General features: G+C 43.6%; 1 protein-coding gene across 3 annotated transcripts in view; it reads right to left on the bottom strand.

Moving 5' to 3' along the window:
* Positions 1 to 7,873: 7,873 nt before the first annotated feature.
* The window catches only part of tfcp2l1 (transcription factor CP2-like 1), a 15,298-nt gene continuing 8,791 nt past the window's right edge, over positions 7,874 to 14,380 (bottom strand). For 2 of the 3 annotated variants that reach the window (XM_071472468.1, XM_071472470.1), the window contains 8 exons: positions 13,725 to 13,831; positions 13,461 to 13,512; positions 13,234 to 13,327; positions 12,331 to 12,421; positions 11,518 to 11,600; positions 10,442 to 10,614; positions 9,547 to 9,598; positions 7,874 to 8,511 (listed from right to left, as the gene is read on the bottom strand). In XM_071472468.1, the coding sequence (XP_071328569.1) occupies positions 8,474 to 8,511; positions 9,547 to 9,598; positions 10,442 to 10,614; positions 11,518 to 11,600; positions 12,331 to 12,421; positions 13,234 to 13,327; positions 13,461 to 13,512; positions 13,725 to 13,831 (690 nt within the window). In that variant the 3' untranslated portion in view covers positions 7,874 to 8,473. The remainder of the gene's footprint in view (positions 8,512 to 9,546; positions 9,599 to 10,441; positions 10,615 to 11,517; positions 11,601 to 12,330; positions 12,422 to 13,233; positions 13,328 to 13,460; positions 13,513 to 13,724; positions 13,832 to 14,380) is intronic. The other variant, XM_071472469.1, reaches the window with a different exon arrangement.

The following is a 14,380-nucleotide window of genomic DNA, read 5'->3' as shown; positions in this document are numbered from 1 at the left end:
ATGCACAGTGATGGAAGCAGAGTTTACACCTTTACTTAAGTCAAAGTAGAAATACTGCAATATAAAAATACTCCATTACAAGTAGAAGTACTGCATGCAGACAAATGAGAGTGTTATACTGTTATATCTTATGTTATTTTGGATGTAAAATCTTTATCTGTAAAGTAACACATAACTACAGAAGTATCATATAAAATATTTATGCTTAGTGCAGTAGAAGTATAAAGTAGCATGAAATGGATAAACTCAAGTAAAGTACTTCAGGTTTGAGGTTCACAGCAGTACTTGAGATTTGCATCACTGTACATGGACTGATTCATTGTTGAACTGTTCTACACAAAGTAAGATTAAACTTTAGGACTGAGATATCAGCTCATCTGCACCTTAATGGAAGAGTAATGCTAAATAGCTGGAGCACCTCTTTATAACTGAATATGGTGCTTAGGAGGGTGAACTTTTTTGCAGTGCACTCCTCCTCCTCTTACGGTTTAGTGAGTTTGAATTAAGAACAACTTCTTGCCAAACCAAGTGTGACCGCCATCGATTTGTTCGGATGATTTTCTTAAGGGGAAAGTTTGGCCCATCGCAGCAGCCCTCCACATGCTCCGCTTCACTCAGACAACACAAAACACTTAATTATTCAATTTGACTACAACCTCTGTGAGATTTTTCAATTCAGTGATGGCAAAATGAACTTCTCAAACTTCCTCCAGATGTGTTTTAAACTCTGTAAGATTCTCTGCTATGATTCATATTCAGTTTCACATGTTTTCATAAAAACTGGTCTGAAGCTCATCTACTCTGACTTCCTGACTGAGACACCTGGATCAGGCCTTGGCCCCGCCCACCACCTGCTGGCTCCAGGTGTCCAGGTGAAAGAGCAGAGAGGAAACATCAGAGAGACTCAGCCTCATGTTGGAGCCTCAGTCAGACCCAGACTCAGATGAGGAGTCTGTTGAGACCAGAATCAGAGACTAGCAGATGGATCAGAACCGTTAGCGTAGTTAGCATCTTTTATTTGTTTATGTTGTTTAACTTGTAACTGGCAGTGGCTGACACAGTGTTGTTGGTTGTGCTAATGCTAACTCTGGCTCTCTGTACTGACAAGGTTTCAGGTGTATTTAGCCCCGCCCCCCGTCCCCACAAGTTGACAGGATTGGTTCCTCAGGTTCTATGACGTATGAATCCCTGACTGTCTGGATCTGTTTTTATGAAACACTCAGTCATGGTATCGACTGATTATTTCACTCATCATCTTTATTATATAAAAACATCACGTGGACGTGAACCAGGTGAAATACACCAAATAAACAATAATCTCAAAGTCTTGGTCTGGTCTAGTCTGGCCTGGCTGTGAAACACATGCTCCTCGCTAATGTTGGTGAGGTGCAGATGAGATTTGATGATTTTTTCACCTTGATGTTTGTATGTGTTCACACATAGGGCCCCAACCTCCCCTGCAGAGGTGAGCTCTCACGCTGGGTCTTCAGTGAGGTGGAATAATCAAATAGCACTACACTGTTAGCTTTCCAATATGATTAAGCCAGGTTGCAATTTGTGGAGACTAATTTAGAATGAATTGTGATTAGCTATTTCTACCCTCTAAGGCATTATGCATTTAAATGGGACACATATTAAGCAGCTGGGAATATGACGGTGGCAGCTGATTCCCCTAAGTGGTGCACTTGAGTGTTTATTCCTCTGTTTCTCTGTAATGGACCCATTTACCTATGTGGGCAGGAGACTGGAGAGTCTGGCCTCTGCTGTGCAGAGACTGCAAATGAGAGTGAAAGGAAAAAAAAGTTTTTTGGTTCCAGGGTTCGACTTGTACTGTAGTCATGTCACTCGAGGGACTGAGAGTCGGAAAGCCTCCCTCCTCCCACTGCATGGTGGATTTACTTTTACCCCCGTTACTATCACTGTGGAGCTGCGATGGAGAGGCCTGCAGGGCTACAGACAGCGGCACAACACCAGGGATAGAATTAAAAATTGTGTAACTGATTTGTATCCACCAGCAGAGGAAACCCTTCTTCCCTCCTTCAGGTGATGGGGGGCGAGGAGGTGTCGCAGTTTGACTCGCCTCACCTGTCATTTAGCGTGACACTGAAGGTGCTGGGTCATTTACTTTCCTCAAGAAATAGTCAGAGTCTCTCATCTCCAGCTGCCCACTGGAATCTCTGGAAGTGAAACCCCCCAAGGATGAGGACAGACAGAAAAGTCCCTTTGTTATCAGAGTGAGCAATTTGTCCCTTTGGCTCTCTCCTTCCAAAAGATCTTGCCTGTCACTAACTTTTCTTGCGGCTGCTCACGTTCTCCCGTCCATGTGCTCTGACAGTGAGTGATGTAGATCATTACCAGGCTCTGATGCCTCTCTATCAGATGAAATCCACCTCAGTGCTCTGTCAATGCCACTGAGAAGCTATTCTGAGGCTAACGGCCCAGCTCCAGCCCCGGGATCTTAGTGGATCATCAGACTCAAAATAACCAATAGACAGGTTATCATGGATATCATGATCACACTCAGTATTAAAGGATTAGTTGTTTGATGTTTTATAAACTATGCTCTTTCTAGCTGAGTTAGCATGTTAGCTCAGCTTAGTGCAAACAGCTAGCCTGGTTCTGTCTGAAGCTAACCAAGCACATTAATCTTCTTAATTACTCCACACAACAACACAGGGTTACCAGAGTCGTGCTGATGGCTAAGCTAAGCTAACCAGCTGCTGGCTGTAGCCACTGACCGTCTCGTCCACCTCTTACAGTAGAAAATGTAAAACTATTCTATTAAGTAAATTCAGGGAACAGTGGAGATTTTAAATGTAAGAGCAACAACTACTCTGCAACTTCAGGATTCGACCCACTGGATTATTTAACAGAGTTAGCACAGTTTAACACAGATGATGATCTGATGTAGCTGACACCTGTTCTCAACCTGCTGCTCAGCTGCTCACTTCCTCGTCTGTACTGTATGTGCTGTGGATTTGTCTGCATGTGTTTGTTCTGCAGAGCCAGTCCAAATTCACTGTGTTGTTTAGATGACTCCTGCTGTTTTCACATTTATGAATCCTCTCACAAAGATGCCTCAGCTCTTAATAGTCAGTTGCATCATTTTAAAGGTCCCATATTTCACACTTTTCCTGTGTTTTATGTGTGTTTAAGTGTTGGTATCCATCAGAAGATATATTTGTGGTTTTAAGTATCAGAAGAAAGGATCTGATCTTCTGATTGGCTGACTGTTTTCTGGGTGATCAAATAAAAATATAGCAGATTACAGGTAAACACTCAGAGAAACCAAATCCTGCAAGGTTGGATGGTGGGTCCAAGTGGGCGGGGCTTGGGGCGGGGCTGAGGGTGGTTACTGTTTTGTTGTGACATCACAAAGTTCCAGAAGTCCTGATGGCTGGTTTTAAGGCTCAGTTTCTGAATACAGGCTGTGTGCATTTCTCTGTGGACTGAGGCTTTGATCCTTTCACAGTATTAATATAGAACCTAGACCTGCTTTATAATCACAAACACATGGACATCTACCTTTAGACTGGGTGGAGCTTTAAAACCCTTTAGACTGGATGGAGCTTGACTCAGCACCAATAAAACCACTGTACATTTGCTGCCAGTTGGGGGGGGCTCACAGCTTTCTGACCCGGCCTGAATATTGTGTCACTCCTCTTTGTTTGCATCTGTGCAATGTTATGTTCCATCAATCATGAAGGTGGGTGAGGAGGAGAGAGCGTATCTTTCCCCATTCAGCCAAAGTGAAACATCTAATGAGAGAAGATGCTGTAATCAACTGAGGATCTCACCATAAATCTTGAGGTCCCAGCAGCCCAGAACAATAACTTAGACAGCCTATAGCACTGTGAGATGGGAGAAGCACCGAACACCTCAGGCTCAGTGCAGGCTGGGATAGCTCCACTGTGGCCTGCTGATTCATAGAAGGCCTGCTGTTCGAGTCAGGTGGGATGGGAAGCAATGATGGCTCTATTACCTGCAATATACAGCCAATGACAGTGGAGTCACACTTCTTATAAGATGATGACAATGACTGAGAACAATCACTGGTAATAAAAAGTATTGGTACCAATTCCTGATAATTCCTGACACTTTTTATTAAGGCTTTGTGAGGTTCAACTAATACATTTGTTCTTGTGTAATGAAGCATTTATTTTGATTGGCAAATTATTTTTTTTGACTTTGATTTAATTTTGACTGATTGGACAGTTTGAAGTGCAGATGATCTGGACCAAACTCCTTTTATTAAACTATTATTAATGAAATTAGGTGAAGTAGATCTACATTGGTGGCTCAGACGAGTCAACACAATGCAAAAGCACAAGAGGAATGCAAATAACAAATAAGGAGACCCATCTGGGCCACCGTACTGAGCAGACATTTAGCTTAACTACTTCGTTAAGAGCCCTTAATTAATGACTTTATAATATTTATAACTGCAGACTTGATGTCAAACCCAAAATATGTTCTTATAAATGACTTCTAAAAGAAACTAGTAAATGATTTACTGTCCATTAATGTGGCTGAGTTTACAAACGTTTTATAAACGCTGCGCTGACAGTTGTACCCCAGTTTTACAATGATTCTTACTGTGTTTCTGAGCCATATAACTTTAAAAGTGTGAGTGCTGGGGAGGGGGGGTGGGGGGTTGGGGTGCCACATCTGTGTCTATTGTTTGAATCCAGATGGAGACCTTTGTTCATGTCACTCCACCATCTCTCTCTCTGTCTCTCTCCACTTCCTGCCATCACTCTGATGACAGCTCCATAATAACAGTATGAAAAATAGTTGCATATCCTATTTTCTGTATTTTGAATGTGCTCAATGAAAACACATGTTCAGTGATGTTATTTAGAATCTAAAAGGTTTATTTGTTCATACTGAACAGACCAGAAACAAAGAAAGAAGCCATTTGTCATCAGAAACAGTTATTCTGAATGAACATTTTCGCTGCAGTTGACCTCAGCACCCAGGGTACAGACTCTAAACACCCCTGTGTACCCCCCCATGCCCCCGCCCCCCACCACCTCCCCTTCCACACCTGCAGATGAGAAAACAATCTAATGCTGGGTCTGGGAGTGAGAACATTTAACGGGAGGTTGCAGACGATTTCACCGTTGAGGGAACTTGCAGGGGTATGGTTGGGGGTGGGTGGCGGTGAGCGGTTGTCTAGGCCACCGCTCCAAGTCCCCAGGCCCCACAACACTGCCATCTGAATCCAATCCACAGGCTGACGGATTGGGAGGCAAATTGACAGTGTCAGATTTCATATCACAGCAAGCTGCAGCGGGGCCAGGAGCAGGGCTGTAGTCTAATAAAGAGAGGACCGTGTGTCTAAAGGTGGTGGGGGAGGGGGACGGTGTGTGTGTGTGTGTGTGTGTGTGTGTGTGTGTGTGTGTGTGTACACACACTCTCATTCCTGCAGTTGCATGCAGATGAATTATGAAATGAAGACAAACAGCAACCCCAGCACCACTGGTGTGTCCGCTGCCCATGCAGCTGCAGTTACACAACCTTTGTGCAGACATGTGGGGGGGGGCTGACAGAGCCTTGTAGTGTTGTACTGGAGAGTGGTTGCAGTGACTAAGCCTGGTGTGTCAATCTGGAGTTGTAGAAGCCTCTGGCTATCACAGCTCTGACAGGAGTGATGAGAGCAACATAAGTGCCATATGTCAACCAGCAAACCAGCCCCCAGACGACGGGATTACCCCCAGTTCAGGATCAACACCCTCCTCCTCTTCTTCATGTGCTCGTGTGCACGTAAACAAGTCTTACAGCAATTATAGCATCAAATAAGAGAATCAAGAGAAATAAACAACGTTGTGTGGTTTGATAAATATTTAGTCATTTGCAAAGCAGCCTGTAGTGAGTGAGTCTGTCTGCATGGGTCACACCTGCCCTCTAGTGGCCCTGCAGGTGACTGCAGGAGACGGCCCCGCTCCAGACGACCCTTCACTATCAGACTCTTGGTGGTCAAAAAAAACCAGCTGGAGCACATTGTCTCAGTGCTTACATCCATATACTGACGTCCAGTTATGGTTTATATGGATTCAACAATAGTTGAATCTATGTGAATGGCCCTGCAGCGAGGAGCTCAGAGGAGATTAAATTAAACGCAGAGGACATGAGAGAGGATGGCATTTTATCCCTGCAGACCAGAGCGGAAGTCCTGGCATGAAGCCACACACACACACTGAGGAGACTAGACTGGTCTGAAGGAGATAAGCTACAGTGTGTTTTGTCTCATTATCTGGGTAAATCAGAAAGAAAGGTTATACACTTGGAATCTGACATTTGTGGCGAGTAGAGGCGGTGTTCTTAGGCTCCGCCCTCCTTCCCTTGATTTCCTGCTGGTCTGGCTTTGGAAAAGAAATGAACTCTCTCTCCAGCTGTTGTGTGGACAGCAGCAGAGATCTTAGAGGGTCCCAGTTACACACACACACACACACACACACACACACACACAAGGTGAGGCTGGAGGGCTGCTCTTATTATTCATGAGTCTTAATAACCTTAGACTGGAACTTCTCATTAACTTCAGGAACAAAATTGGCTTTCAGCTGCTTTGTAGATGGAATAACTCTCTGTACAGGCCACGTGTAAGAGCCCATCAACAACGGTCAACAAACACTGATGGTTAACTCGACCTCTGAACTTTCAACTTAGTGCCATCATCAGGTCAAATTTTCATTTTGATTCTCGAGTAAACACCTTCAGAATTAATGACATGACCATCAAACTCAATTGTACCTTGGGTTTAGTGCTGCTTTACACTGATGAAACACTAAACTTCACTGTACCATAATATAAATGGCTCACGTCTACAAGTCCAGAAAAAATAAAGAGATCATTCTTACATGTCTCAAAATCATTTTCTGACTTGAAACATTGCTGTTGTTAGGCTTTAAAAACATTTAACCCTGTAAAGCCCGATTATAGACAGGAAATACACCTTTCAGAAGATGTTGTAGAAACCAAAGGGTGTTCACTTTTTACATTTAGGGAAATAATTGAATAGAAACATTGGCTCCAGGTGGGAGCAACATTTTTGTATTTGTACTCACATTGTCTGAACAGATACAGAACAACAAGGCGCTAATTTGCATAATTCTTAGAACTTACACTTCACAGCTGAAACATCACTGACCACCCAGTATTTGTAATGACCACACACAGCATCAGGCAGGTCCTGAAAACCCTGGAATAAGGTTCATTTGTTCCCGTCATATAAATATAAATATTTATTTAGACCAGCCATTCCACACAAGTGACACGTCACCACTGGGTTGTGAGCTGCTGTTCTGAAGCCTCCAGTTTGTAGTCTGTCTGTCGCCATCTTGGTTTTTTGAAACCAGAAGAAACCATATTTGGAGGAGAAGGTGGAGCTGAGGAGGACTGAGGGGTGGATCTGACCTGCTCTGTCCTCTATCCTGATTGTCAGGTTCAGTCTGTCAATCACACGGTAGTCCCGCCCTAATGCAGCCCCTGCTTTATGGTCTATTTTCCTCTAAATGGATCATAATTTTAAAGTGAACATCATGTTGTGTTGAAGAAGACTTGAAACTAGAGACTGAGACATAAACTCATCAGGAAAACGTTTACTGAGGTAAAAAATCAGAGAGAAATAGAAACATTTTCCCACAGACTTCAATACAATCAGACTCTGTTTACAACCAGTGGAGTCGCCCCCTGATGGTCAGTAGAGAGAATGAAGGTTTAAGGCTCCTCAGGGGTTTACGTCCAGGTTTATAATCAGTCTGTGGTTCCACACAGTGAATTCAACATTGCTTAATCTTGGCTGGTGCTTAAAAGTATGACATCACATTTTTCAACTGAGCCCCGCCCACTTCCAACCAGTGACAGAGAAAACAGTGCAAAATATTTTATTTGGACTAAAATACACTTAAGATACAACAAGTCAAAATCATAGTTTCAAACTGCAGCCCAGTGGCCCTGTTGAAACTGTACACTTAACTTCAGTGGGTTAAAACATCTGAATTGTTTAAAATGTTGTGTTATATGTTCAGCAACAAAAACAGACAGCATATGACAGAGCACAGCAGCTCTTATAGAGGACAGCCGTAAAACAGAGCAGGGTCATAACACAACATGAAACACTTTGTTCATTTTTCTTTAATATTTGTCTGAAGGATGATGTGTGACATTTACTTTGCTTTATTATCATGACAGTCAGCATTTAACTTGCATTTATAGGTGTTTAAGCAAAAATGTACGCACATGTGAATGAGTAATACACCACTGGTTACAACTAATTACAAAGTATATCAAACATGAATCAGTAACTTGACACAAATACAAATAAAGAAAATTAAAGAACTAAGCAAAAACACTTAGTCAACAGTAAACTGAGCATTTTACTGTAAATCTTAATAAATGTCACATAATGTAGGTTTACATACAATCTATACAGCTGCATTGATAGAAGAATCTCCTGAGTATCTGCTGCTCATTTCAACACAACGTGGAAGCCGTCAGTGTTTTCATCTGCACAACAGAAAACACTCCAATAAAAGATCACTTAAACAGATCAGTGTTCACACCTGTTCACACCTGGTCACACCTGTTCACTCCTGTTCACTCCTGTTCACACCTGGTCACACCTGGTCACACCTGGTCACACCTGTTCACACCTGTTCACACCTGTTCACACCTGGTCACACCTGGTCACACCTGTTCACTCCTGTTCACACCTGGTCACACCTGGTCACACCTGCTTACACCTGCTTACACCTGTTCACGCTTGTTCACACCTGTTCACACCTGTTCACGCTTGTTCACACCTACTCATCATTAACCACTGTTTCTGTCATTATTATTGATAACACCATTACCTACACAGCTGTTCCTGGTCTCTCTCTCTGTCTTTTCTACTCTCTCCTCCCCCCACCCCCTCTTTCTCCTCCTAAACCCAACCGGTCGAGGCAGACCCCCCCACCCTGAGTAAGGTCTTGACCTGACCCTGTAAAGTGCCTTGAGATAATGTAGATTATGATTTGGCGCTATACAAATAAAATTAAATTGAATTGAATTGAACGTGAATGTGTCCTGGTCACACTGAAGGACCGCCTCCTCTACTGAAGGACCGCCTCCTCTACTGAGGTCTTTTGAAGGACCGCCTCCTCTACCAACGTCCTCTGACACAGGCTGATTGGTCCCAACACAGTTTATAATGATCTGAAAATATAACTGTTTCTAATGGATAAAACTTCACTGTAGAGCTGTGCTCTCTCTCTCTCTCTCTCTCTCTCTCACACACACAAACACAACACAAACAACTGTCACGTCTGTCAAAGTAAGACTGACTGAAGACGACAACACATACAAGCTTATTTGCATATAAAGCAGTGAGTGAGATCTGACCACATGTCACTGAAGACACCTGTTAATACCATGTGAGCAGGACCAGGTGGGCAGGACCAGGTGAGCAGGACCAGGTGAGCAGGACCAGGTGAGCAGGACCAGGTGAGCAGGACCAGGTGGCGAGATGTGATATTACAGTCTGATGATAAGAATAATTACCTCTGATAGTGCTGATGATGAAGCTTGTTTCCTCCCTGAAGTTCTGCACCATCTGAAACAAACAGAGTGACCAGTGTGAACAGAGCAGAATCCACCCTCTGTAACAACCAGGCTCATCCTGCTCACTGTTACTAATATCATCATTATTCACATCCAGGTTCGCCGGTCACGGTCTCTGCCTCACAGCGCTGGAAGACGACCTTCAGTCCTTTTCTGAAGTAATGATACAACAATATAAAGTACTGACCATAATTCTGTTCTTTTACTGATGTCAAGTCATCAAAAGTGAAAGTCGTGTCAAATATACTGGGTATATTATTATTATAATTATCATTATTATTATGATTATTATTATCAACAAGTAATGATACAAGAATTAAATTAAATTAATGGAGGACGATGTTTCCTCTAAATGTAGTTGAGTAGTTGTCTGGGTGATTAGTTTGTGGCTGATGTCGACTTTGCTGAAAAGAGCAGGGTCAGAAAAAAACCTCCTGGTCATAATCTCTGGAGGGTTAGAGGTGTCTGTCAGCTCCATGACCCTGCTCACCTGTTCCTGCTCACCTGTTCCTGCTCACCTGGCCCTCTCTTCTGTTTTAATCTGTGTTCATGGATTTGTAGTTGTGCAGGGTCAGAACATAAGGAGCTAACACATGTAGCCACCTTAGCTATAAACGACAACATGTTTGAGCCGTGGCTGCACTCACACAGACGTTTGACCTGCATTAAAACTGCTTGGTTGGGGGGCGTTTAATGTACTGGAGAGAAAGTGAAATATGATCCCAGGGGTCCAGTCGGAGGAACATGGTTTCATGTGATTGGCCATTGCAGCACCATGATGTCATGTTAGCAGCACTGACCAGGCCTGGGCTCTCAGACAGGGACTGACAGGTACCTCGTCAGAGACTAAGACGTGGATCCCAGTGGGTTTTTGTCTGTAGATGTGTGTGATTTGCTGCGGGGTGATGCTGTACAGCATGGCGATCTTTTCAGACAGGTCCACCAGTGTCAGCTCCTCCAGGTACAGAGCGTGGTAGACTGCAGGGAGGACACAGGAGACAGGAGGGCCTGCATGAACAGACTTCATTAAAGACTTCAACCCATGTTAAAAATCTCAGTGTCATCACGGAGGATCTTAGTTTCAGTGACCACATCAACGCTACAACTAAGTCTAAATGTTGAGGTCTCAAAAACACAGACAGGGTCAGAGACTGTGTCTAACAGAGACCTAGAGAAACGAGAGTCGACTCTCGCCACGCTGCCCTCTCTGTGACCAGATAAGACCATGGGACGGCTGCAGCTCCTCCAGAGGCTGCAGACTCCAGTTCTCAGGTCTGTGACTTACCTCAGGTCAGATACACAACTGAATTCAAAGTTTTACTTGAGTGGTCTGAGCCCTGAGGATATTTCTGAAGCCTGCAGGAGCTGGTCAGTGAGTTGAAACTGAACACTGTGCTGCCCCCTGGTGGAACCAGCCCCCAGTGGAAATTACATCTGTCCAAACTCATTTAATCTTTTAATCCTGCACTCTAATGAGATATAATCTGTTTTATAATCTGGATTTTTATACTGTTATTACACTGTTTTATTCTCCTTTAAGCAGATGAGTGACCTCTGCTTGTAATGATGTGCTATACAAATAAATTCCATGAAATAATAAATCATATTATTGATGTTCAACATGTTTTTCTTTGTGATTTTATTTGTTTTTCTGATTCAAATTTTTTCCCCTCCTGCCTTGATATTCCACAACTTCCACAGTGAATTATAATATTTCATCATATTCCAGGTATAAAAAGTGGAAACACATCAAAAATGTTGAGCGTTAAAATATATATCTGGTCAGAATTAACTGCACAGAAAACAGAGCAACCAGTCGAAATTAGATTTGAAGCATTGATCTTATTTATTCTACGTGCTCATACACATGCACACGTAGTAAGAATCATATGACACAGTATGTGCTCTTACTGTCTCTACCCCCTGGCTTGATGGGAGGCCGGTTTCCTGCCTGCTGCTGACACATGTAGATGGTGAGGCGGGGCTGTATACACCTGGGAAATATGAGTAGAGACTGTAACTCTGGTGCTGGAAGAGAATCACGTCCTGTCTAACTCGACACTAAACCTTCCTGACAGCTGCATTTAAGACTACAAAGCATCAACTGCACCAGTCTGCAGTACACAGGCACCAGAACCAGCTGCAGACTGGTGGACGTTGTCTCAGCAGCTGGAAACCTCTGCTGTCCTGATCCTTCGTCTTCACACCAACACTTATAACAGCAGACTTCCACAAGCAGTGGGTTGTTGATGTGACCTGCTCCGACTGAAGTGAACACTTGGCTCTTTAATGTTATTATCAAATCCAGGGTGAGAGAGTCTGTGAAGGACTCTCCTCTGTGATGATGACACATGAAGGAGGCTCAGAGGAGCGTGTTCACATCTGGATTTTAGCGGCTGCACAGACAGAGAACAATGCCCCCCCACCCCCGATAACCAGCGTAAATCACGCAGACTTAAACTTGATGAGACGCAGATTTGTGCTGTTGACTAAGTATGAATCATTGTGACAGTGATGACCTTTATGGGAAGAGACTGTAACATCATATTAACTGAGTCATATCTTTATAAAAACCTGATTAACCTCAGCTTTTTATCCCTGTATCCATCTGTCTATAAACAAATCAGCACCAACCAGGCTCCGGTCACCAAGCTTCCTGCAGTGCTTTGTGAGGCTGCAGGTTCACCAGGCTGTGTCTCCTCCTGGTTCATCTGAATGTCTCACCTTCCTTTCATGGTGTTGAAGAGGCGGATGCCGTCTGCTGGGCCACAGATCTGGATCAGATCCTCCCTGCTCATCCGCAACAGATCAGCACCTGTAGCAACAGCAGAGAATCTGGTTCTGGTCTGTGATTGGACAAACAGCTGTGCAGACTACTACCAATTTCTTTACACTGGAGGAAGATGAACTAAGTCTAGTGTGTTTAACCAAAGCTACTTAGAAAAAGTGGTTCAAACTACTTTGTAAAAAAAGATCCATTCGACGATGAACAAAAGAAATGAAATTACAACAAAAATATAACATAAAAAAGTCACATGGCAGCAGAAAATCCCTCTAAACTGAGTTTAGTGCACAAAGAGCCGACGTGTTGCCAAGTCTGTCACTGTTCATGGGGAAGAGCTGTTACTGCTAAACAGCTGGAGATTCAGGAGGTTTACTCATGATGACTGAGCAGCTCCTGCCCTTTGAACATGAACCACTCAGAGGTCAGGGGAGAGGTGGTGACCGCCTTCAGACGGGTCAGGATGAAAGAGGACAGGTTCAACTACAGTCGGGAACAATGGTAAAATAAAAATACGAATCATTCATCTCCTTTATGACCCAAACCTGTTTGTAGTTCCAGGTTTTTAACTACACAAAAAATAGCAAAAAATAAATTGAACAGCTTGAGTCATGATGCACATACGAATGTAGCTGAACTAACAGAAGCTGCTGCAACATGTAGTTTAATCAGATGTAGTTCACTGCTCCACAACACTGCAAACACATCAACAGAAATCACACCGGCCTCTTTAGATTTTACACAGAGGTCAGGTCCTGAAAACTCTCAGCTGGCACTTAATCCCAGATTCATTCCAGTATTTTTTTCCCTGGATCAAAATGTGTTGTGACCTTTGCCCCCGTTACCTGAGAAGCTGGAGAAGAGCCTTGAGAAAGGCGAGAACCTGTGACGGTGAAGCCACTGCTGCGTGTTCTGTGGCGAGGACGATGGCAGAAGGTGCTACATGTCAAAAAGAAGAAGAGCCCTTGAAATGAGAAAAGCTGCACAGCATCCACTGTCTCCAAATAATGGCCCGAAGGGAATAAGAGAGCAACATTAACACTTTCACACTGCACTGCTCCCTGTTACTTACATCAGAGCAGCCGGCCACGAGCAGCTCCCCCTGCTGGTTTGGAGAGCAGTTGCTACAGAGACGTGCACAAGGAAGAAAGAACAGGTGGAGGTGGTTGGTTGAGTGTTTTGTCTGTATTTCTCTGAAACACCTGTCTGATCTCTGACTGATAACATCTGCTTTTCACTGTTTACAGAGCACAGGTTGTAGAAGTTCGTGCTCCTCGGCAGTGATGAGTGTTCCTGGTGGGCAGGACTAAACACAGGATGGGAGCTGCTGACTCACCCGTCTGTGAAACTACAGGAGACTGGTGAGCTGTGGTAAACTGGAGACGGAGTGCTGCAGCTGCTGTGGGTGGAGCTGAGACTCAGGGCATCAGGCCACGGTGAACACTGGACAGACAAAGGAGTAAAAATTAAATACTGACATATTAACCATGGCTAACAGCAGGTTAGCAGCTAAACATGTTTCCCTCAGGAGATGGTGGAGACCAAAACAGAGCCAAAAAGAGAGAATACTGAACTTATTACTCTATATTCACTTACCTACATTTGAGAGGGACATATTATATCGTGCTTAGAACTCAACAGCTCGACAACTATAGTGACTTATAGACATATTTTATATTCAAAACATACATCAACTAATGAGACATGATGCATTGTTCAGGATTAAACTACCAAAGAGCAAATATGGGAGTTTGTCTACAGATTAACCCTAAAGCAGAAACTGTTCAGAGACAGTGAAGTGGCACAGAGAGACCCAACCACTGACCTCACATCAACCTCTCTAAACAAGCACAGCAACACATTAACATACAGTGATGTGGTCGGGGTTAAAATGTGCTGTGTGGAGAGAAGTGGAGCAGAGGAGGGAGCTGCTCTGATTGGTGGAGCACAGATGAATGACTGTATGGAGTCAGGCTGATTAGAGAAACCAGA

Source organism: Trachinotus anak, unplaced genomic scaffold (assembly GCF_046630095.1).
Source record: "Trachinotus anak isolate AG129_WGS33_773 ecotype Australia unplaced genomic scaffold, CSIRO_AGI_Tana_v1 ptg000039l, whole genome shotgun sequence".
Lineage (NCBI taxonomy): Eukaryota > Metazoa > Chordata > Actinopteri > Carangiformes > Carangidae > Trachinotus > Trachinotus anak.
This window is presented reverse-complemented; position numbering and strand designations above follow the sequence as displayed.